Genomic DNA, 25,374 nt, shown 5'->3' with positions numbered 1-25,374 from the left:
GCTCGGCAGAAATAGGATATCCGTTTTGATATGGGGAGACACTTGGCACTGTTAGCGAACTGTAAAGGCAGACAGCAGTAAGTCCATAATGCTAACTAATTATATACAAGTAGTTGTTGAATGTAATGCTATATGTAGGGAAAATTCACAAGTCAAAACATCCCATCACATCTGAGCTGTAGGCATAGAGTTGTTTTCGGCTGCTGAAACCCAGTGACAGAATTGCCTAAGTTTAAATGCATGCCATTAAAATTTACCATGTTTGTGGGCTGTATGATAAAGTAACCTTTCCAGAGTTCCTAGTGAAACTGTAGTTCTTTCATCATTTTCAGCTAGTTGTCACCAGCATCAACATTTCATTCCATTGTCTACTTCTCTTACATAGAGAAACATATCCTGATCAAGCAGTGATATGTTTGTAGCCTATTTTATTAAGTACACTGACGGATTGTTTTGCCTGGGAATCATTCTGTCAATGAATAACCCTTGTATAGATCTGGCAATCACTGCCAAGACTCAGGAAAACAATAAGAAAAGAAAACTGAGTGACAGAGAAAGAGAAACAGAGGTTAACAGAAAGCATTGAGAAATACTGAGGAGAAACATAACTGTAAAGATGACATACTGAGAAGCTTAATAGAATATTTACATAAATTAGAAGAAATTCAATGAATTGTAGTAACTTCCCATTTTCACACTTTAAAAAATTTCATGTTAAAAAGTGTACTTGTGACTGATCTATAATTTAAGAATATTTGTGCATAAGCAGTGATCGCTGTCAGTATTGTTAGAGAACTGACTGGGTGAATCACAATTATATAAGGGTGATGAATGAACTTACACAGATGTGAGGAGAGGATTGTGAGTTGATTACAGTATCACTGAATTATAATTCAGCCTACTCACATTCCCTGTAAGATATCTCAACCAATGCACCCTAATAATGTATCCAAAGACTGCTGTTTACCTCAACAATCTGATGCTTTGTGAATTCAACACAGATACCTAACCTCTCTGTTATACAGAACTGTAGGATATAAATCAGAATCAGGTTTAGTATCAATACAATGCAATACATAATAATATAGAAAAAAACTGAATTGCAATAAGTGTATGTGTGTGTGTATATACATATATTATACACATGCATATAAAATAATTAAATTAAATAGTGCAAAAACAGAAATAAAAGAAGTGGTGAGGTAATGTTCATGGTTTCAACATCCATTCAGAAATCAGGTGGCAGAGGATAAGAAGCTGATCCTGAATCACTGAGTGTGTGCCTTCAGGCTTCTGTACCTCCTCCCTGATGGTAACAATGAGAAGAGGACTTTGGATCAAGAACATTTACAGCGCCAAAAGAGGCTGCTTGACCCCAATGACTCTGTGGTGATTTCTTTAACATACAAACTGAAACTAATCTCACTTGAACTCCATTTACATTAACAAATTGGTAAAAAGATCAGGGCAGCAGTCATTCCTGGTGATCAGATCTCAGAAATACTCCTGGTACTTCTGTCAGAGCAGCAGATCAAAAATAAATACAGTCCACTTAGCTGTATCAGTTGATTTGAGTTAGTCATTTGGGAATGGAGCCTAACTTCATGCAAGAGCACCTTGAAACTGTTTTTCAAAGAAAGGGGTGTGGTATTTTTGACTTCTTCAGTTCTGATTGTGGTTCAGACTTACAATTCAGTGGCAGCTGTGGCGGTTTCTATACTTTTCTCAGAATAAGTGAACTTCAAGCTTTGTTGTAAGAGTTTTGGAAAGTCCACTTGAATAGTAAATTTCTTCTTTCCTTTTCTTAACCCCTTGAACATTTGAGGGTTTTCATCCCACAAGTAACCCACCAGCAAAACTGCTGTGCAATGTAATGAAACGCTAATTTCAGTGGGTGCTGGGATTCAAATGAAAGCTGATTGAGAGATTAGCATCTGACCAAAACATCCATATAAAATAATTTCTGATGGCTTTTAAAATTACTCCAATTTTCTAAATATAGTGACTCAATCTGACATGGATGTTACTTAATGTGCTACTCAGTTGGTGGATTCTTTACCAAGCCAAATGTTTTCTTGAAGTTCACCTATTCATCAAGAGACTCTGGCAGATACTCAATTTGTACATTTAGTAGACTGCAGAGTGAAAATAAGGCATTAGTGTTATTGTTAATAGAATAGATAAATAGTAAGGATTTTGTGCTGTCTCTATGAATGCCTTTCTGGAGATCATAACTAGAGATATGTGCAGTAAGCTGAATAGCCAGACTAGTGTCACCTATAATATATACCTTGTTTCTCTGAGGCAAATGCTCCACATACGCTGACATAATTAGAAACGCAGGGCATGCCGTGAGATGAATAAAGTCCTGTGCTATGGAAACTAAATCCTGGCAAATTGTTAAAAGATGAATGGCCAATTATTTTCATGCCTTTTCAGGAAGGAATATTAACAGTTACACGAGGGCTCCATAACTTTCATCAAATAGTTAAAATGATCAAGATTTTATGATTATTTATATCACACTCAAACTTCAATTGAGATCTTATCCAAAGCTCATTACATGTGATATTTAAAATACAGTACTGCATCAGAGTATGAAGGAAGAAAAGACCGGTACTCATTTAGTTCCCTATTATGTCAGAACATCCCAAAATATGTTGCAACAATGCCTTTGAAGTGCAGTTGCTGTTTTGTATGCAAGTGTTGTCACCAATTTGTATGCGGTGAATGATTGGAAAACCACAACGCAAGACTGATTACATGCTTACAGCCTGTTGGAGATTTTGACTCAGTTATGATATAGGACCAAGTCATGCTCTTCATATATCTATGCTTGTTACATCACAGAAAGTGGCCATTACAGCCATCCAACCTGTGTTCACTTCAAACATGGTTATCCCATTCCCTCTCTACTGTTTTCTCAGTAGCCATATGAACTATTCTTTCTTGTGGCCATCAACTCAACATTTGTTTCATTTACCTAAGTAAAGTGTAGACTACAGTGTCAATTTTTGATGTGGGAGGTAACTGGAGCTCCTGTTAGAAACCCAGGTGACAGGAAGAACGTGCAGTCAGCACACAGAGGTCAGGATAGTACCTAGACCACCAGAACTGTGAGACAGGGGCACTAACTGCTGTACCTCTATGGTTCCCTGTCTGACTCTACAGGATGCCTCCAGCTATATTTACTCTTTTCATTGTTGTGGCTTTCATTGTCCTAGAGCTTTACTGTCATAGCCATCTTGCAAAACAGAGCAACCTGCACTGGGACCAGTCCTCGAAACTTCACACACTCAAGTGTTTCTCTCAGATGCTCCTGAAACTGTACAGACAACTTGTGGTGTCAAAAGCTTTCTTCACCATATCTGTGTCTCTAGCGATCAGGGACATTTAGAGGCTATTGAAATACTTCTTAAGAATAAATTATTTTGAAAACATGTTGTACAAATTAATCAAAAAATTAACTTAAATTAAAAAGGTCCAAAAAAAATCTTAGCTTTACTTGTTATTGGTGTAAAACTGACAAGTATTGAAGTGGCCATCCATAATGTATTTGGCCTTTCAGCTTAGAATGATTTGGATCTGCCACTGAGCTCACTATATTCAGTGATGCCATGGTATATCCACTGCACTAGTATAGATGAATGAAACCACTGCTAGTCATCAGTGCAATCTGGCCAAACACTGTCCTACAGTTCTAAATTGGGGTGAGAAAAAGTAGAGACCATTGAGTGAAGTTAATACAAATAAAATGTGTATTTAAGTTTTCATAAAATAACACTACATGTGACATTCTTAAATTTAAATAAACTCTGTCTTTGGATTTAACTTAAATGAATTCTTGTATAAATACATTTCAATTTAATTTGATTAAAGGAAACAACTTTATTGGCCGAGTGAAAATGAGGGTATGTTATTCCTAAAGAAAACACCTCATAGCTCAATTTTTAAAAATTAAGTTATAATTTTTCAGCAGACTGTTTTCACAGCTGTGCTTAAGCATGTCATGTTTTAAGAACTTTAATATTTTTTTTACATACTCTGCTGTGGTCATTTGAAAGTAACTTATAGGAGGTGAAAGGCTTTTGTTTTTGTTTCTCAATCTACCATCACTAATATCTGTTGCAAATTCAAACAGGTTCCCATAAGGTGAATAATCAATTCATCACAAAGTGTTGTTTATTTTATGGGGCAATATTCAGCCACCAGTTTACCACTTTGAGAACAAAATCACAATAATGTATTGTCTGGGGACGTGAAATGGAGCACGTCCTGTATACTTCCAGTCAAATCCTCAAGTGAAAATTCCTGACTCAGTTGTTTCTTCCCTGTGCGTCAGACCCAACATGTACTCATTCCATTTTTTTATACCAGCAGACCTGCTTCTTCTATATTCAGATTTTATTTAAAAAGAGTATGCTGGAAATGTAGTGTATTTGAAAGGACACTGTAAGGAAAAAAACATTATTTCAGGCAGGGTACTAATGGGAAGATCTCATCTAAAATATTAACTCACCTTTCTTTCAGATTATGATTGACCTGTTGTGCATTTGCTGCAGTTTTATCTTTAAAAAAATGTTCTGCTGACATTCCTTGACTTTTCTTTCCTTTCCCAGTGTATTGAGGGCTAGGAAGCTGTTTATGTTGTAGACTAGGAACGAGAATACTCACTGACAATGCTTATTAAACAAAATAGCTGGATTAAGTCTTCGTAGTGTTGGATTGGAATGAAAATGTCATATTGCATATTTAAATGGGATTTAGAAGCATTATTTAAATAGCAGATGTAGTATTTTAGTTGTTCTGGGACTTGAAATTCTTTGGAGAACTGTGTGTTATCCCTTTGAGCACTGAATGTCCTTTGCAGCTTTCTAAATTCTCACGTTTCCTGTAAGATCCACAGAAAGAATTGTCTCTGACTCTCTTAATGGTGAACATTACAATGTGGAATTGGAACAATATGTGTAAATCAACCTGTCAATTCCATAAAATCTTAAAACCTAATGTCTAATGACATCCATGTGTATGGGATAATTAGAGAATGACATTGGTGGTAAATAGATCAGCACAGAGGAACTGGAGACCCAAGCGAATGCAAATGTTGAAAACCTGAAATCAAAATTCAAATAAAGGGCAGATCGAATAACACCTGAAGGGGAAAGGTGAGTTAGCATTTCAGCTCTGGTCCTTCACGAGGGCCACATGGGAATTATTAACCTAGTTTCCTGTCTCATTTTTGGATTCTTTTGACCAAACTTCTACAGTAAAGATTTGGAATGTGTTACTTTTAACATTGCATTTTCAAAGCAAATATATTCTCACAATTTTTTTTAATAAATGGCACCTAGAACAGAGTTGGTTAATGTGCTAATGAAGATCTTCCCTCCAAAGGCTGTGAACAATAAGCAATTCATTAACGTCTCAGTATTCAATAAACACCTTACAGCCATTTTGGTAACATTACATGCAGATAAGTTATCCTGATTGAAATAATTTTAACTGTTGCTCTGCGTTTTCATGCACTGTGAAATAAAGCAGCTGTTTACATCAAGCTTCATCTTACCAAACGTCTGCCCTATCCACCTTCAGGGAGATTGAAGAAGCACATGTGTGAAAGATATGAATGTCCTTTTCAGCATACAAAGGGATACTATTGTGACTGTATCATAAAAGTAGATATTAAGTAGTCTGGAGAGCTTTCCATAAATGCTCTGACCATTTAAAGGAATGCAGATGCAACTGAATCTAAAAGAAAATTAAGCCAAGACCCACTTTGGTAACACTTCTGCTTACTTATGCCAAGTTATCAATTGTGTATTTCCAACATTTTATTTCCTGTCATTGAAATTTGTATTCATGTAAAACAAATAAACTATATTGTAATAGAATTGGCATGCAAGTGTTTGAATATTGGTTCAGGTAATTGATAGATTTCGTCAAAGAGAAGATCCATTGTTAGAATGATATTTCAGCATATATAAATGAAGTTGTAGGATTGGCTTGTCTAGTGGAAATTTCAGTGTTTTAAAATTATCCTGTCTACACATCCCCAGCATAATGAAATGCAATTCTTATTTATATTATGTTGCATTTTAGCTAACTTTCACAAAATGTCACAGAACTGTAATTCGAGAATAAAGATTAAAACCACTCAATCTAGCAAACCTGGTTACAAGACAACCAAAACAGGATATGTACAGTTAATAATAGTTGCATTTTTCTTATTAAACTGATAGATTTTCATCCATTCTATTGATCTAACAATTGATCAGTTGTAGCAGTATATGAAAAGACGCTCAACAAACAGCAAAACTGTTATCCTTCCCAATCAGCCACATTTCTGTTGTATTTATTTGTATCTGTGTATTGTTGCGGTCATTTATATCTTACAAGTAATCCAACATCACATGTGTTACCTGAACAGGTTGCAGAAGTTGAGTTTCATAAATGCAGAGTAAAGCTTCCTTTCAAACAAGCTAATGTACTGGAAAGTTTTTGGGTTACTGCTTCTAACCTCTTTATTTTTGAACATTGCAAGCCATTCACACTAGTCTGCATAACTATTGGTTGTGCTATCTCAGTTGAAGTTAATATCCACCCACCACATTGTGAAAATAAGATAAAACAATATTTTTTCTTTTTGATAAAGAATGTTGAAATTCTGAGGGAGTGGCATGAATAAATTATCTTCTCTATTTTTACTGAATTTTATTAAAACAGATGAAAGCCCATTAAGCGCTTGATTAATGGACAATATTGCTTAATTAAAAGAGTTGGGCAAAGTGGATGATTTTTTAAATAAGGATAACTACGGGCAGAGATTTTGTGCCTGTTCCTTGGTGAGAACAATCAGCTTTTTTATTGTTTACCATTTGCCATCCATCTTTATGCAAGCAAGTGAATGACACGGGAATTATCAAAGATTTGTAATGCATGCCAAGTAAGTTCACATAAAATTGATTTAATTGTTTCAATTTTGAATCGACAGGAAGTATTTGTAGTTGGTAATTGAGGGATATGAAACTGAATGTAATCAACTTGCTCATTAGTTCCAGTAATATTTACTATCTAAGATAAAAGTAAATGTAGATTAGTCAAAAATTTGAAAGGCCACAAAAAGCTTGTATCCTTTTTCTGACATCAGATGTTTTTAAGCTGAAGAATGATCACGACCTAGTCTATTTTAATGAGTGACATCAGAAGAAGTGTGGCTCTAAGTAATATGCATTCTGTTTGAGTGATGTGACTATCATAGTAGAATAGTAGGTGATGCGTATGTGAGACCTGCAGCTGTGCGAAGTGCATGAGAGTGCTGGGACCACGTGAGACCATTGGAAGTCCTGATCGATAGAGATTGCTGGTTGGTGAGTGATGTATTCCAATGAGTTGTGCCTGATAGTGGTGGTGCAGATGCTGGATTATGGCATTTGAAAAACAAATCCAATAAACCTGACTCCCCTGTGAGGCCTTGACTCTTGTTCCTTTGCCGACTCCGTGCACCTGGGAAACACATTAATTCTCTGCTCATTTGTTTACCTTCGATAATAAGTGTGTTGTAGAGTATTCCATAATCCCCTTCAAAAAATTTGGGGCTAAATTCATTAACACTTAGCAATGGTCACAGCATCACAATGCATGATTAATCCATATCTATTGATTATAAAGCAGGTATTGCACCAACCTTGTGTTCCTCACTAGTTTTAATAATTTTGCTGTTCTGCCAGTGGTATGCTGTATTGACTGGCTCCAAAAACCAACTGCTTGAGTGGCCAGCTCCAGTTAAAACAAGCCCTAAGTCTAAACTGCACTCCCTAAAGGGAAGCAACATTGGATTTGAGCAGGTTTTGGCAGAAGGTTTCCAAGATGAATCTGACCCACAAAACAGAATGGCCATACATAGCAGTTTGCGGATGCAAAACCTTTTTGGAACCTGCACCAGAATCTGTGGTGGAGAAGATGCAAAGTAGGAGAGATACCCTGCATTCTCAGAGACTCAGAGTGTCCCAAGGTACACCCAGCCTGCAAAAGATCAACAGTCATGGCCTCACAGGGAATATTTTATCAAATGCATAACCCACCATCTGCACCACCACTGTCAGACATGGCTTACTGATGAGTGATCTCTGTTGGACAGCTCACCCAATGGTCACTGCACTCTCCCATATTTAGCATCGCTGCAGATCTCACCTCCACAACCGCAGCTATTCCACTATGCTAGCCACATCAAGTTGTACGTTATTTAGAGGCCCACTTCCCTATAGCAGGACAACATAGACAGCAGAAGCTTCTGCTGGAGAACAAGTGCAGCCACATGTCCGAACCAGTATGGAGGAAGCTAAACAGGCAGTTGTTGATACTGAGATAGCTCTGGAAATGAAATAGGATGCTAGCAACTTTGTGCCTAATCTTTATATTCCATCATAACCTCAACCCACACTCTTGAAAACTGCTGTAAACCTGCACCTCTAAATTTCACCTTATGATTGTCCTATTGCATTTCAAAGACCCAATGAGCAGAAACCTAGACAGGAAAGCAGGCTAAGAAAGCTTTCCAAAATTATAGCTATCAAATCTGATGTTGACAGTGTATGTGATTTAGAAGATAAAATACTGATAGGCTGTGTAAATGGTAGAACATTGGACATACAGCCTATAGTCAGGGCATGGGGAAAAGATAATACATGTGATAGCTCTCTGCATAGCTATTCCCTATGGTATATTTTTCCTATGGGAGTTTCAGAGGTAGACTTTGATGGGAAAATGCTGACAATTGCTTTTTTGTCTGGGATGTCATTGCTACTGGATGATAGACTTTGAGGCATGTTACCATGTTCTTCTTGGGCAATGGCTTGTCTGAAGCCTGCTTGAAGCAGGTGGATACCTCAAACTGTTGAAGCGAGAGGTTGAACTTATCCAGCCATTTAATTAGCACAGGTCTTCAGTATTTGACCAGATGCTTCCATTGGATTCCCCCTGCTGATGAATGCTCTTATGTTGGCCTCCGTGACTGAGATCACAAAGTTGTCAGGGGACTGTGGGGTTTGTGAAGATGCTTCCATATTCTGTTGGTCAAAGCCAGCATTAAAGGCATTGGACATACCTAATGAAATTCATCTGCTATTGAGCTATTCTGGTGGTAGGCAAATTGGAATGGAATCAGATCAATCCTCAGGCAAGCGTTTTTATGCTTCATGACCAAACTCTCGAAATACTTCTTCCACAAGTATATACAATAAATGATGAAGTGTTTCGAGAGGTTGACCGTGAAACAGATTAACTTCTGCCTGAGGAGTGAACTGCACCCTCTCCAATTTGCCCATCATCACAACAAGTCAACAGCAGATGCCATTTTATTGGCTCTTCACTCAACTCTAGAACCTCAATGAAGACGCAAACATCAGGATCAGCATTCAAAACTATCATCCCATCAAAATTAAGAACTAAGCTCCAAGACCCGGGCCTTGGTTTCTCTTTGTGGAACTGAATCCTCTATTTCCTCGCTGGCAGGCCCAAGTTAGTACAGGTTAGCAACAGCATCTCCACAATCACCACAGAACAAGTGCACCACAGGATTGTGTGCTTAGTCTCTTGCTCTGCTCACTTTATACGTATGATTTTGTGGCTACATACAGCACCAATGCCATATTTAATTTTGTTGATAACACCACTGTTGCTGGCTGAACCAAAGATTGTGACAGATTAGCATATAGGAGGAAGACTGAAAATCTGGTGAGTAGAGCCACAACAACAACCTCTCACCCAACATCAGCAAAATCAGAGAGCTGATTATTGACTATAAGAGGAACTCCTTGGCACTAACTTATCAGAAGATCTGTTGTGGGGCCTTTATGTAATTGTTATCACAAGGAAGGCACAACAGCACCTTTACTTTTGTAAATGTTTGTGTAGATTCACTACGTCACCAAGAACTTTGTCAAAATTCTACAGATGCACAGTGTAGAGTATCCTAATCATGGCATAGTAAGGAAACATCATTGCCCAGGAACTGGAAAGTCTACAGAAAGTGATGGATACAGCCCAGTCCATCACAGGCAAAGCTTTCCCACCACTGGGTACATTTACATGTAGTGCTGCTACAAGAAAGGAGCATCTATCATCAAAGACCCCCACTTTCCAGGCCGTGCCTTCTCCTTGCTCCTGCCATCGGGCAGGAGTACAGAAGCCTTAGGTACCACACCACCAGCTCAGGAAAAGTTATTACCCTACAATCATCAGCTTTCTGAACCAGGGCAGATAACTTCATTCACCACTCCTTTGAACTGATTCTATGACCTACAGAATCACTTTCAACGAACCTTTACAACTCATGTTCTCAGTATTTTGTTCATTTGCACAGTTTGTCTTCTTTGGTACATTTGTATTTTTTGTCAGTATTTGTGTACGTATAGCTTTTTGTAAATTCTATTGTATTTCCCTTTTCCTGTAAATGCCTGCGTGCTACACCTGCAAGAAAGTGTATTTGAAGGTAGTACATAGTAACATGTATGTACCTTGATAATAAATTTACTTTAAAGTTTGAAGTTTGAGAAGTCTGCCAAACAGCCCGCAACACCAACTTTCTCTAGAGCTTTGCAGGCAACTTGTAGCCCATTCTGTTCCGTGTGAAAACAATAAGCAACTCCATTGGCACATTTGCTTCTCCAACCACAGCGGTGGCTTGCAGGAAGAGTAGGAGCGGCTCCATGGAGCAGAGCATCCCGTAATATTTCAGGAAGGGAGCCCCCTTCTTCCCTTTCTTGTGACACTGTCACCACACATGCTTTTCCTTTCTGGCAGCCGGCCTGCATTGCTGCGGCACCTGCAAAGATGACGGAAGCAGCCAGGTCTGCATGTGGACGTCCTTTCAGGCCTTCTGCATTTCCCTCCTCTTTTCTCTTCAAACAGCTCTGCTAGGATCACTGGTATGACACTGTATCAGAATGGCAAGTCAGACAAAGGGACACTAAAGGTAGGGACTAAGAGGAAACTCAGGGGTGCTTAATTGACTTAAAATCATGCCTTATTGCATACTAATGCTTAGGTGTGTTTTGTAATTTTTTGTGCTGACTTTCATTTTTTCCTGATGGTGAAATGGTCAGCAACAGAGGAACAGTGATCTTAACAGTTGATATTTTGTGCTGATGGGACATTTAGCATCTTGCCTTTCCCGTTCCACTCACCTAAAGTGCTGACAGGACATCCAAGTCTCGACTTCATCACTCTGTTCACACAAAAGGTTCATGGCCTGAAACGTCGACTGTTTATTTTTCCTCCATAGATGTTGCCTGACCCGCTGAGTTCCTCCGGCATTTTGTGTGTGTTGTTCAGGATTTTCAGCATCTGAAGAATCTCTGTATCTGTGAGGGGTAGTGTAATTGGGACTGTCGGTCAATAGTGGCTCAAAAGCAGAAAATGCTGTGGATATCCAGCAGGTCGGGCAGCACTCGTGGAAAGAGAAACAGAGTTAATGGATTTTGTCAAAGGTCCTTCATCAGAACTGAGAAAGCAAAGAAAACAAACTAGTTTCAAGTTGAAAAATGGGTGGTGGAGGGATAGGTAGGACAAAAGGAACATCACTAATAGGGTGCGGCCAGTGTTGCTGTGGTGATAAGATGTTTATGAAGCCATCTGTTTGATAGATTAATGAGCAACGCTAGAAGGAAAGAAAACAAATATGGGAACACGTAGAAGTCATAAAATATTGGTTAGAGCTAGAAGTAATAATCAACAAATTGTGTGCCAACAAATTGAGTGTCAGCAAATAGAGAAAAAACAAATTAATATTATAAATGGATAATCTACATATAAATCTGTGAGTTCTGCTACAAACAGAGAAAGCTAGTTATCTGAAGCTGTTGAATATGACATTGAATCCTGATGGTTGTGGAATGAGGTCACGTTCTTCACATTTACTTTGGGCCTCACTGGAATTAAAGTGACAAACAGCTGGAAACTCAGTGTCACCCGTTTGGACGGAATGCAGGAGCTCTGCAAGATGATCATACAGTCTGCATTTGGGCTTCGATGCAGATCAAACCACATTGTGAGTAATGAAAATAATACACTAGATAGGGAAGAAGTCCAGTTGAATCTCTGCTTCATCTGAAAGAACTCTTTGGACCTCAGGCTGGTTGGAAAAGATAAGGTAAAACTGCCTATTTCTGTCTGGAGCCTCCCATACTTTTCCAAAGAGACCCAACGTAAACGTGATGAAAGAGCACTAATTTCATCTCTGGGCACATTGCAGGCCTCAGGGCCCAATATCTAATTCAACAATTTCAGATAATTTGTTTTCTATACTGCCCAGTTCTGCTAATGCATTATCCATCAATTTTTTTTCTCTCTTTACTGAAGCCACCTGACCTGGTGAGCATCTTCTGTAACTTTGACTTGCAATTTACATGCCTTTCAAGACCCTTTGCTTTCTCACTCTAATTTCCCTTATTAATCATCTTATCATTATGAGAACACTGGTCAGAGATACTTCCTTTGTTCTGATAATTCACCCTCAACTTCTCTGCAATTTATAACCAATTAGTTTTCTTCTTTTCCAATTCTGACAATGGGACTTTGACCTCAAACGTTCACTCTCTCTTTCTGTTGTTACTGCCTGATCTGCTGAATTTCCATTGTTTTCTCCTCTTACCTTCACCAGAAGGATTTCAACCATTCAAGGAAGCAGCTCATCACCATGAAGAAGGATGGAAAAAAATTGAAAGTGAAGTAGAGGAATATTATAAATGGTGTTAAATGGCAAGATCTAGGTGAATGCCAGCAAATAAGTGTCATTTGAACTTGTTATATATTCACTATTAATTTTCAATATTACACTCATAGAACCAGAATCATACAGCTGGTCATTTGATTTATGATGTCTGCCCTGGCTCTTTAAAAATGCTGCACAATTGGTCCCACTTCCCTTATTTTTTCCCCATAGCCTTGTGATGAAAGAAAAATTGGCCGTCAGTGAAAGGTCATGTGAGTGCATGGGTCCAATCAGAAGTGTGTGATGCTTGTACTCTTCAGTTTTAAAGTTAATGACAGCTTGGAACTATTGAAATGGGCTATTTTATGCAACTTGCTGTCAGCCACCCACAGTTCATGTACTCTTCATTATCTAGGAGCATGAAACTTGTAAATCATTAACATTAAATATGAAAGACAATTGATCAGAGAATTTCCTCATTATGTATAATTTGGCTTTAAATTGCTGTCACAGTGATTTCTCAGATGTAATTTTGAAATATTTATGTGTTTTTCAAAATATTATATTTATTAAAAAAGTCCATAATTAGATTAGTGAATCTCATTAATTTCTTATTCTCTCATATTAATATTTTCCCCTGCAAGACAGAAACTCTGCACTGCACAACCTCCATGAATTTTGAGAGTTGTAGCAATAGCTGTTAAATCCTTTTTGAAACATGGACTGCTTCATAAAATTCCTATTTAAATAGGGATTAGCTTAATTATTTTATCTTGCACCTGATATTTCAAGCACTTCATTCACTGAAATATTCATGAAAACATGTGACAGATTTGTAAATTTTGTCTTTAACAGTTATACACTGCTTTATGAGCATTTTAATCAGGATGTATTTGCTTGAAGAAACCATAGGAGGAAGTTAATGATTTTGCTAATTTGAAAAATGCTGGTATGATTACCTAAGGTTAACTGATTTGGGCATTTTACAGAATAGAGTACAAAGTAAATTTACTCTCTGCAGCAAGCAATCAAGAAGTAGAACCAAAATGCTTATTTTCTTTATTTGCTTCTGTTGTTTTCTTTTTTGTATTTAAAATCTTTTCAAACTGATTTTTTTTCTTATTCCCTTTTTCTCCTAATTCCTCTCTTAAAGCTCTCGTATTTCATTCCATTTTTCATCCTTTTTCCTCTTTTTTTCTCTCCTTTCTTTCTTAATCTTGTCATTTTCTCTCTTTTCATGTTCCAGTGTTTTCATTGGCTGTGATTATCTCTAAGAAGTCTTTCACAGTACATCTAATACCTAACTTCAGTTGGAAGAACAAACTGTTGACCCTCTGTTTGCGTGAGTCAATAGTTTGTCTCAGAAGCATTCTGTGTAATGGAAGAGGTCAGGTAGACCAGACAAGGTGTCAGCTCTTCAGCTAAGTAATACAACCCCAACTGGGACTTGGCAGAGTTCCTGTGCACAGTGAATATTGTGATTGAATCAGTCCCAGCACTTGAAGTGAAACCCACTGAGAGTGTGCACCTGGCAAGATTGAAGTGAAAAATGAAGACAGGCTATTGAAAATATTTTCTAACTCATTGTGAATGAGATTTGGATCAATTTGTTACCATCTCAATTGCATCCAGGTCAAATCAGATTGGTCTTGAGACATAATTCCAACACATTCTGGACAAATGCAGCACTGTGTTTTGTGACAAATAACATGTCAAACCATTTGAAAAGATCATTATTAAACTATTTAGAAAGCTTGAATCTGCGGCTACTACGATAGCTCAGTGTAGTTCTGAGCCGCAGAAATCAGGTACAGTTGAAATAACTGACTTTGCATAAATACCACCAACTGGTATTTCTCATGAATAGTCAGGGTCTGCTTATCTGCATTTTAGGCAGAGCAACTCCTCACTTTAGCAATAATCCCTCTTGGCAGAATTCTTAGTTCTTCACTTTGTTCCGTTCCAGAGTGACTTGATATTACCACTCAGTATTACTCCTGCTTCCTCCATTGATGCCTCTCAGCAAGTGCTGGCTCAACCTTTGATGTTACTTCTGGTTCCTTTCCTTTGCAATGCTTTCAAATTAGATATTCTGAGAGGAAGAAGTAAGATGAAGAATGGCATCATAATACCGGTGAGGGGGAAAAGGAGTGCTATCATAAATTGGAGGCAAAATTTCATTATGTGTTGAGGAACACAGTTTTAAGTAGGTGTCAGGTTCTGATTTTCACTAGTCAAAACTGTTGGAAGGTAAAGTCAATGGCTCAAACCGCTGTGAAAGTTTCTAATAAGCTTTACAGCCTATTCAGAAACATGAGCGTAGGAAATGGAACTGGCTGTGTATGCTTTCTATGTGCCAGTGATATTGGTTTTAGCCAAGATAGATTGAAAGAGTGAACGATTCTGGGTGAAATTATGTATATGGGACATTGTCCCAGGTATTTCTATGAGCAATTCAATTTAGTGCAGCTGAGGTTTACTCTGCATGGTCACGTGGCACGTTTTTCAATGGCTGTGGCAGACCTTTTGACCTTCTCACAGAAAAAATTTGGAAGACACCGCATACAGGGTTTGGAAATGGGATGGCAATTAAATGTTCCATGCTGTCATTGAGATAATTTCTACACTTGCTAGCCTCACATTTTAGTGGTCAGCATCGTGGAAGTCGATTCAGTGATGGTTGCAGCCTCCTTGTACAGACTGCTACTGATTTGCTTGCTACAATCACTGGTTCCTTTCCCAGCCCATATCTTGGGGTAACTTAGGGCCAGAATGATGGTTGCTCGGGATGGATAACCATGTAGGTGGTGCCCAGATACAAAGGAGCGCACCCTTTCCCTTTCTCAACGTACATTGCCTCATCTCAATGAGATGTGGCCGCCGTGGGGAGAGTAATTTTTTTCATATAGTCGACTGTAATCCCTGTATAGAGGTCCTCACAGGAGCTGCACTGTTCCTCTTTTAGCACAGAAACATGTGTGATGAATACCATAGCTCTTCTTTTGTCTAACTTCACAAACTTTTTCAAGAAATCCAATTGAGATTTGCACAACGCATGATTGGCAGATTTAAAGAGTTTGAAATCCCATTTCCAGATGATAGACTTCCAAGACATAAATTATGCATACAAAATTAAGCAAAGTCCAGGCATTGTTACCAAAATAATTTTCAGTGTTAACACTTTCAAGGAAAGAAGAAAGTTTAATTGACTCACAGGTTAAGGTACAGTAAGCCTGCGTCACATTGCACCTTCAATGTAACTACATATCATAAAATTAAATCAGGCTAGCTTTGAGTTATTGTATGTTTTCAAAGTTTTCAAAATGGAATGTATAAGGTGTTGGTAGCTTTGGATATAATAGGGTAATTTTTGTCAAAAATTTCCTTTTAACTGAATGAGGTTTCATGACAGCATCACTGGAAAGGTGGTAACGTAGATATTGGTGAAAATGGAAATCAAGTTTGTCAGCAATGCACCACATTGTCAAAAACTATCCAGCTCTAACTGTCATATGTGGATGAGATAATTGCGCTCAGTTTATAAGGATTGTACTGTGCTAAGTGCCAGCTCATATAGGAGAAGAGTACTGAAATATATGAAAGCAAACATTGTATTTGGGAGCCAGAACATACAGCTATCATTCCAAAACCTTGGCTTAATTGTCCTTTATTTAATTTAAAACAGCATACTTCTGTTCACTTCCATAGAAACTAAGCTGGATCATGCTGAACATTTGAGTCTCAGCATTTAAAACTTTATGATTCTGTATTAGGACCCAAAGGAATGAAAGATAGAATGGATGTGATCATTAACCAAGGTGCCTAGTTTTGAAATTACGATGAAGTTTATTTTGCAAATTGCAGCACACTGAAAACTAGGCATATCAGTGTTAGAACAAGGCATATTTCATGTACCCAGGCTGTGTCATTATAAATGCCTTTTCTGCATATGGTTCTGTATGTTTAGGATTGTGGCTTAAGAGTGATTTGCAGATTTATCTATGTTACTCTATTGTCAGGTTAATCTCACTTTCAGACCTCTCTCTCTTTCCCTTTTCCTTTTATTCTTTCTCTTTCAACCACATACATTATCTCCTCTTTTTGGATTATTCATAATGTCAATTCTCCAATTGTCTGCTGTTGGTTAATGCAGGCATTTAAGTGGCTTCTTGCTCCACCAAACTAGTCTACTGAGTCTGCAAATTGACTACAATTCCAGAAACATGTAACTGTGAATAAATACAGGGTAAATTTTATGCTTTGTATGCACACATGTCAGTGTGTGTGTAAGGCTATATTTTTCGGTAACCAGAGGGTCATGTAACAGTCTGTGTATTATAATTGGTAATCAAATCCAGCCTTTTCCCATTTGAACTTTAAGTGATTGAATCTCTGGTTTTCACTTTGCTGGTGCACCCTGTTGCTTTTTACCATTTTGAAGGAATCACATAAGCCATGGTGATTACATCACTAACTTCAAACGGCTCTTTGGGATAAGCACTTTCCTTCATTGGCCTTTGTATTTGCCCTGCGCATTACAGTACATAGATCCACACAATATAAATCTATTGGTTTACAGCAATTCACTCCAATGATTGTTGGAGAGTTTGCACTAATATAGGTTTTATGACCCAATGGTTTTGCTTTTTTGGTCCAGTTATGTTAACTCTGTGACTTTCAATTTCCAAAATTCATTTGAGACTGCTATTCTTAGAAGTACTGCTAGTTAGTGACATGTTGCAATGTTGGTCTTATGTGTTATATGGAGTGGGAGAGTATAAAATGACTTAGTGTACTTTCACTTTTACCACCAATTTCTTTCTCTTTGTCCTGACCTGTTGAAACTGAATGTCTTCAGAACTTCAGCTAAGTGGGTCCTTGTCCAAATTTTGGATCTTTACAATATCCAGAAGGAACTGGTGTATTTAGAGATGGGAAATGCAATTTTTCTCTACTTTCATAAGGGGATTTATTAACATTGATTCCTGTTTATTCCATTTGCTCTAAGCTTGTCAGTACTGAATGAGTGAGTCTTTGACAACTCAGCTTTCAGAACTAATTTGGGTTGGTTGGTTGGGTCGGAGAGGAGTATGGAGGGGGAGGCAGGGAAGTACATCTTACAATGTAATGCATTAAGCAGATGATACGCCAGACGGTTGGAGACTGGGTCTTTCTTTGCAGAGCGGAGAATGACACAAATTTTAAGGATGACTCACTTTAAACTGGCAGTACACCTCCTAGTGAACTGAGTTTGATAGACGAGGAGAAGCACTTTATCTGTCCACACTCAGACCTGGCAAATGAAGGAAAGATCTTTGACCAAACTGTCAACATTTGATTGTAAGTGACTTCTTTTCCATTGATGGATTCTCATATGTTGTGCACACCCAGGCTTTTTACAGTGGCTTTCATTGCAGAGCTGGCAAAATCTGTGGGATCCTCAGTTTCCAATTCTCTTTATGAATTCTTCACTAATTTAGGGATCTCTGGTATTGCTGCCAGAATCAAAGTATTGCCAGATGGAAAGCATAGTAAGTTCCATTCTCCAGTAGTGAATTAACACTCACCCTGATGAGTGACAGATTATGTTGGCTCACATTCTCAAAACGTTCATTTTAAACTATAATTCTATTTTCTCTAGAGTTTTCTCTTTTAAAAGCATTGATTCATGGTGTGTTCCACAGCACTTAGAAGTGTTTAACCACCTCACCCAAATAGCCAATCTATATTCAGTAGCTTGTGCCTTCAACTGTTCTCCTGTTTAGTCATTTTAGAGAGATTCAAATGTTCAACCTTCCACACAGAGATAATTTTTGTTGGTGGTGAATTATAAACCAAAATGAAGGAACAAGTTTTCTACTCTCCATTTTATTTTTTTTCAATTCTCCATTCCAGTCAGGTGTTGTCAGGACATTATAATGACTCAACAAGTTGTCCCATCCAGACATGGCAACTCATTTTTTGCACAGGAAGCTCCTCCCATTTCAACATTCTGATAATGTCCAGACTAACTTTTCAGTGTGTCTGTAGACGAACAAATAACGATGATGGATGGTATCCATCATTAAAGACTCTCACCATCTTTGCGAGACAAGTAGTGAGGAGGAGGTACAGGAGTCTGCAGACCCAAACTCAGCATTTTAAGAACAGTTTCTTCCACTTTGCTATCAAGTGTCTCAATAGTCTAAGACCAGTACTTTGTTATTCAACTTCTGTACTATTTACTTATTTTGGTAACTTACAGCGCTCTACTACACTGTATGGCTTACACGACACTGCTGCCACAGAACAACAAATTTTGTGACGTATGTCAATGTCAATAAACCTGACTTTGGGATTCTTATTCTGATATTGATAAATGATAAATGTTGGTCAGAACACCAGAGAATGGACTCTTCTGCACTCAAAAATGGGATCTTTTTCATTCATGTGAGAAATGGATGTTAAATCTTCTTAAATCTTTCCTGCAAGGGACACTTTGGGACCGTACAGTGACATGGCACTGGGTTGTGCAGTAGTGTAGCAGTTAACACTCCTGCCTCACACCTGCAGTGATCCCTGTTTGATGGTGTCTGCTCTTTGTGTGGAGTTTGCATGTTCCTCATGTGATGATTCCCCCTGAGTGATTTTCTCCCACATGACAAAAATGGTCGGTTTGTGGGTTAAATGGCCACTGCAAATTGTCCATTGTGCAACCGTGCGAGTGGGGGCAAAAGGAACTGAGAGCGAAAATTTGATGAGGATGCAAAGTAGGAAAAATGGAATTACTGTATGATGTTGACAAGTGGGCTGAGGGGCCTGTTTTGGTGTTCTAATTCAGATTAATTTGGTTCCTGGTTCAGTGGAAGATCTCCTAGTGTTCTAAATTATTTGCTAGTTTCTGTTTCAGTTTTAAGTTTACCCGACGTCGAACAGAGAATCAGATTGTTGAGCATTTGACTTAGTTGGCTGATTAACTGTTGCATTACAAGATGTGTATTGTACCTTCTAATGTACCTTCTTTTGCACTTAATAAAGATGAATTAAAGGCCACAGTAATTAAAATTTGAAATCAGTGAGGTGGGAAAATCTGCTGATTGGGAAATGCTTGCAAATGTCAAGTTTGAGGCTAAGGGAAACTTACATGGAATAATTTTTACTTTCACTCTATTTGGGATTACTGTGGTCAACATGTGAGTAAGGCACTACCATGCCATGTATTTTACAAGGACAGACTTAAGTGAATTGAAAGTCTAGCTAACATGCAGCAAGTTGGGTGATGCTATTTTATAGTAAGCTGTTTAAAAAATTAATTTTAGCCAATGTCTCTTAGAAATAGCTTGTACTTAAAACAACACAAGTTGCTATTGCATAGATACAGTATGATCCACAGGCATTTTATAAAGGTTCTGTGTCTACCTTTAAAGAAGAGGCATCTCTCTGAAAGCCTTTGGGAATTCCTGTGCTGAGATATAACCTGATGTTCCTAATTGTCTGCATGGCCAGAGGCTTTATGAAAAGTTATATTGTACTTTGAATTTTATTTTTCTTCACCATGTACACAACTATTATCACTTAAAACAGAACACAAACCAGGGAGTCAGGAAGTTTTGGGCAGCACATGTAATAAACCTGGTTTAGATAGGGTTTGGGAACTTTGGCTGGAAGGCAGGACTAAGGAGAAGGGGAAAATAAGGTGGAGATCTGGTATTAAGATTATTTTGACAACACCTATGCCTTGCATAAGATACAGGCAAGAGTCTGGAATAGGTTGCCAACCCTAAACTATGACTGCTGTGTAACTTGGAGAATCTAAAGAAAAAATAAATCAAGTCTATTGCCAATTTTTTGAAACACTTATTATCTCATTTTTTAAAAGTTGCAGTTTCTGAGTGAGAGAATCAGCAGTGGTGCCTATCCATTTTATGGTCAATCTCGGTGTTAAGACAGACAGTGGATATAAAAAGGCAATGTAAAATCACTCATCTAGGTCTTTCTGCTTGGTTTTCACCCCAAAGAGCCCAATACATGTTTGAAAGCATGTTGTAGTGAACCCTGGCATGTACTTCATCCATTGACACCTCCATCCTCACTCTCAAGGGGCTTTCTTTGGCAGCCATCCACCAGAGGCATTCCTGTGACTCCAGAGGGCAACTGCTAGATAGTAGCAACCCAGCAGTGAGCAAGGTCCCACTATGTTTTGGTTGCTCATTCTTTCTGTGTGAGGCTTCAGAATCATTACTAAATGATCAAACCTAAATTATGTAGTAATAGTGGGCTCTCTCTCTTAGCAAAATATTTATTATCTGTATTTAAATAATCAAGCGTATTAGCACATGCTTTTTGAACACTTGTTATTATTTCAGTGAACCTGTATTGCACTTATAATAATTGAATCTGTGTTTTATTTTCTTTATATTTTAACAGCAGAATGTCTTCCAAGCAAGCTGCCTCTCCGTATGCTTCTTCTGCTGATGGGGAGGAGGCAATGGTCCAGGAAAGAATGGTACGGGAGAGGGAAAGGGAGGAGCTCAATGACCAGCACACACCCTCACACCTCCCCCTGCATACAATAGTAATCAACAAACCTCATCCTGAGGAGCTACAACCGGTTGTCAGCAGCCTCCAGCCAGACAGTGATTGGGACAACATGGCTACCACCCAGCACAGAGCAGTAAGTACATTGCCTGCACGTTTGCTAATATTTAATAATTATGTTTCCAAGGCTTTGCTGTCCAAATGTATCTTGTAAATTTAGTCATATCACTTACAGCAATGTGATTTTTAAAACATTTCTGCCACCCCTGGAGGTAGTGGATAATCTATTTCAAAGGCATAGATAGAATGGATATGGAAAGAATGCATTCTATAGTGGGGAAGTCTAGGACCGGAGGGAACAGCCTCAGAATAGAAGGACATCCCTTTAGAACAGAGATGAGGAAGAGTTTTTTTAGCCAAAGAGTCGGTGTGAATCTGTGGAACTCATTTCCACAGTCCGCTGTGGAGACCAAGTCATTGAGAATATTTAAAGCAGAGGTTCTGATTCGGAAGGCTGTCAAAGGTTGTGGGAAGAAGGCAGGAGAATGGGATTGAGAGGGATAATAAATCATCTATGATAGAATGGCAGGGCAGGCTCAATGGCCCAATGGCCTAATTCTGCTCCTATATCTTCTGGTCTTATGGTCTACTTTTCACCCCACCAGATTTTTATATCTATTAACTGCAATGGAAACAAGTATCTAGTGGTTGTAAACTGTCCTTTGATCTACGACCACTTGTTATCCACCTAATACTAAAATTCAGTCATACCTATCCTTTTTTAAAACTGCAATGCCCGATGACAATAAGAAGTGTCCTCCCCAATTTCTTTCTAGGTTTTTCAAGGAGATTGATCAGTTCAAAGGCACACATTGAAAGGGTGCCTGTAGTCCCAGTGCTTATCACCCAAAATAGTCATAATTTGATGCTGGTCTTGTGTAGTTGTTTAATCAGAATTAACATTCTTGCTCAATATCCACTCATGTCCATATTTTTCAGCATACTTCTGAGGCTGGTAAACTAACAATGGGATTCTTGACGTTGGTTTTCCAACCTTAGTTCGGGATGTCGAGATCGATAGCTGTCTTCCAACTGTTGCACTGGCAAAGACCAAGTCTGTGGTCTTTTTGGGTTCTATCCACGTGTAGCTTACTGTGTAATTAATTTAGCCCTGGGCCAGTGAGGAATCTCAGAAGTTCAAAGACGCGTTTTTAATATAGTACAAGTAAATGATAAATGATAAATGGACCTGCATACACACATTCAGTATGCTCATATGATATGTACTTTCCCTTTTTCACAAGATGCACTAAAAAAAGGTTGTTGTGACAAACATTCTGTTGATTTTTAACTGGAAAACTCTGTAAGTGTGCTCTTCATAAAATGCAAAGAGAAAGGCAATATTCCAGGAGCACAGCTCTTCTCAGTGGTTAATCTGGCATGGAATTCCTCCTACCCCTCACCTCCCTGCACAACCCACAACGGCAACCTTGCCTGATGAGAATACATGTAATCCAGTACCTTGATTGCCTTTTTTTTTGCAGTATCAAGGCAGGGGATGAGAAATTGGAGCTGAAATTGAGACCTCCTGGAGTATAAGTAGCATTCTTTGCATACCTGATCATGATGCTGTGATTTTACTACTTGACAACAAAAAAAATTAGTGTGATTATGATCATTTAGAAATTATACAGTTGTCTAAAAAGTGTTCCTATAAAGTAATCAATAGCTTTCCGTACCCTTAGACATCCTTATGCTGTTCTATGTTAATAAAGCTTTAAAACGTGTTACTCTTTCATTTGGAAGAAGACAAACCTAAATTTTCTTAATTGATTGGCTGCATTAGATCTGTGAGCAGAATCATTGCAAAATAATTAATGCAGTTAGACTTGTCTTACAAATTAAGTTTCCCCATCAACCATTACATTAAGACTCCTCTGGGTTTATATATTATAATATTGGCAAATAGCTTTAACGAAAACATTGTCAAATGTTTCAATTGAAAACAAAATTGAAAATATTTGTAGGCTAGAAATGAAAGAGGTAACTCTTTTAATATTTTATGTGTATGTAGGTGTAGGGGCAATCCTTTGAAAACTTTTTAATTAAACCAAGGTTGTCAGCAGAATTTCAGTTGTGCAGATTCGAATGAATCTGGGAATCGAACAGGAAGGAAGAATGACGGAGTGAGAGAGAGTGAACTCTGGAAAACTGAGTTCAGAATTACAAATCTGTGGAGCTATCCAAGGCCAGGCTAAAGATATTGATTGACAAACAGATGAAAGTATACAAGATGAAGTGTTCAATTAAAGTCAGAAAAGGGAAAATTTGTTTAGATCTTGCCAGTCTCATGGACAACATGATGAGAAAGAAATGTTTGGGAAAATTGTCAATGATTTGATTTTATAAGAACTTACAAGCAGTATGTGATGATGAAGACATCAGAATTTTATGAAGTGGATGACATCAACTTCAAGAGTTCAAGTTGAAAAGAATTTGCCTGTTTCCATATGAGGTCAATTACACATTAGGAATATACTTTAGATTTATCTATTAAAAGGCGTTGCTGCAAGATCAACCAGTGGCATTTGATGTTAACTTGGAAGCAACAGGTAACGTTCCCCAAAAGAAAGTCATGTGTCTCAGGACAGTTGAGTTAAGCTCTGAGTGATGTACTGTCTGCATACAGTATGACTGTATTGAAGGTGTTTGTGTGATGCCTACTGGGAATGTTGGATCCAAATAATCATAAAAACCATTATGTGAATTTTATTATAGTTGACTGAAAATATGGTTTGTCCATACTTTGAAGTACTAAAGTAAAGCAAAAGTCTGAGTGAGGTAGAAGATGATGCAGTCATTGGGAAGCAGCAGAATTGGTTAAGAATTGTATGGCACTGCTTGGGAATCAACAACCTGAGCAAGTTCCTGCCGCAATGAGGAAGGTATGTCATTACTCAGGCATCCAACCAGAAGAATGTGGAAATGAGTTGGTTAAACAAGCAATAAAAATAATCAAGGAGACAGTCACAACAGAGCAAATGTTGAAATAATTTGATGATATGGAGGTGCTTCAGAAAAAGTCCTTAGAGCAATGATCTTGTCAGAGCGTCAGCTGACGGTACATTGAAAGGAATTCGATTAGGATTAAGATGTATTATGTGTAAATACAGGAGGGGCTACAAGATATGATCTTTGGATTGGTGAAGTTTCATCAATATGTTTAGGGGACAATTTTAAAAGTGTACAGATAATGAAAAGCAACTCAGGACCGTTGTTGTTAAGCTGCTGCCCAGTCAACCAAGGAGATTGCAGACCACATTAGTGAGGAGGCAGTCATACAATTTAAAAATTCACTATTACCAGGCAAACAATCTCTGCAACCAAAACACTTCATTGAATTCATCTCAAGGTGACCAGATCTTCAACTAAACAGAGTAATTGATTCCTTACTATGACAGAATAAAAGGATAAAGCAGTGTTACTTCTTTCGTCTGGGAGTGAATGACCGACTCTTCATTGTGAGAGGAAGTATTAGTGGCCAGGCGTGACTAGGGAGCATGTACCGAAACACAAGGAACTACTGATAATACAGAAAAGTATTTATATATGCCCCTACAGTGTTCTCCTCACTTCGTTGTCTTTGTCATCCAAATTACTGCATGTAATATACTTTGGGAGGTTTTTCAATGCAAAGAGTATTAAATAAGTAAAGTTAATTTTGTTGTGATGATGAATCTGGTTGCCAGGACCCCATTGACCAGGTCTGGAACTTATACCTACTTGTAATTAACCAAGCAAATTGTAGAGTCTGCAGAAGTCACTGTGGTGAAAGAAATAGCCAGGTACCTGAGGATGGATGGACATACTGTTCTGTCCAGGCAATCAAAATTGGGGAGAAACAAAACTCAAAGGGAATATATGGATTTATCTTTGAATAGAAAGTGCAAAAGAGACAAAATAATTTTGATTCAGATCACTAACTGTGGAATGGAATATCATCCAATATTTTCTCTCTTCAAAGGTGGAAGTATAAAAAATATGTTTGAGTCAAAGTGAGAGAGGGTAAAAGAGAGAGAAAAAAAACGGAAAAACCAAAACACGTTGAGAGAGAGGTTGAAATAGTATGTGATGGACGGTCATCAAGC

General features: G+C 38.1%; 1 protein-coding gene and 1 long non-coding RNA gene across 26 annotated transcripts in view; one reads left to right on the top strand and one right to left on the bottom strand.

The window, feature by feature from the left end:
• The window catches only part of LOC134353687 (uncharacterized), a 93,177-nt gene extending 81,939 nt beyond the window's left edge, over positions 1–11,238 (bottom strand). The window contains exon 1 of the long non-coding RNA XR_010019656.1: positions 11,184–11,238. This is a non-coding gene — a long non-coding RNA (uncharacterized LOC134353687). The remainder of the gene's footprint in view (positions 1–11,183) is intronic.
• Positions 1–25,374, top strand: part of sox6 (SRY-box transcription factor 6) — a 630,558-nt gene that overhangs the window by 220,264 nt on the left and 384,920 nt on the right. For 18 of the 25 annotated variants that reach the window (XM_063061910.1, XM_063061914.1, XM_063061906.1 and 15 more), the window contains one exon: positions 21,116–21,362. In XM_063061910.1, coding sequence (XP_062917980.1) covers positions 21,116–21,362 — 247 coding nt within the window. Of the gene's footprint in view, positions 1–6,818; positions 6,944–12,127; positions 12,149–21,115; positions 21,363–25,374 lie in introns of those variants that run through there. The other 7 variants (XM_063061919.1, XM_063061918.1, XM_063061924.1 and 4 more) reach the window with 5 other exon arrangements.

Source organism: Mobula hypostoma, chromosome 11 (assembly GCF_963921235.1).
Source record: "Mobula hypostoma chromosome 11, sMobHyp1.1, whole genome shotgun sequence".
Lineage (NCBI taxonomy): Eukaryota > Metazoa > Chordata > Chondrichthyes > Myliobatiformes > Myliobatidae > Mobula > Mobula hypostoma.
Note: the sequence above shows the minus strand (reverse complement) of the source record. Positions and strands in the feature narration are given on the sequence as shown.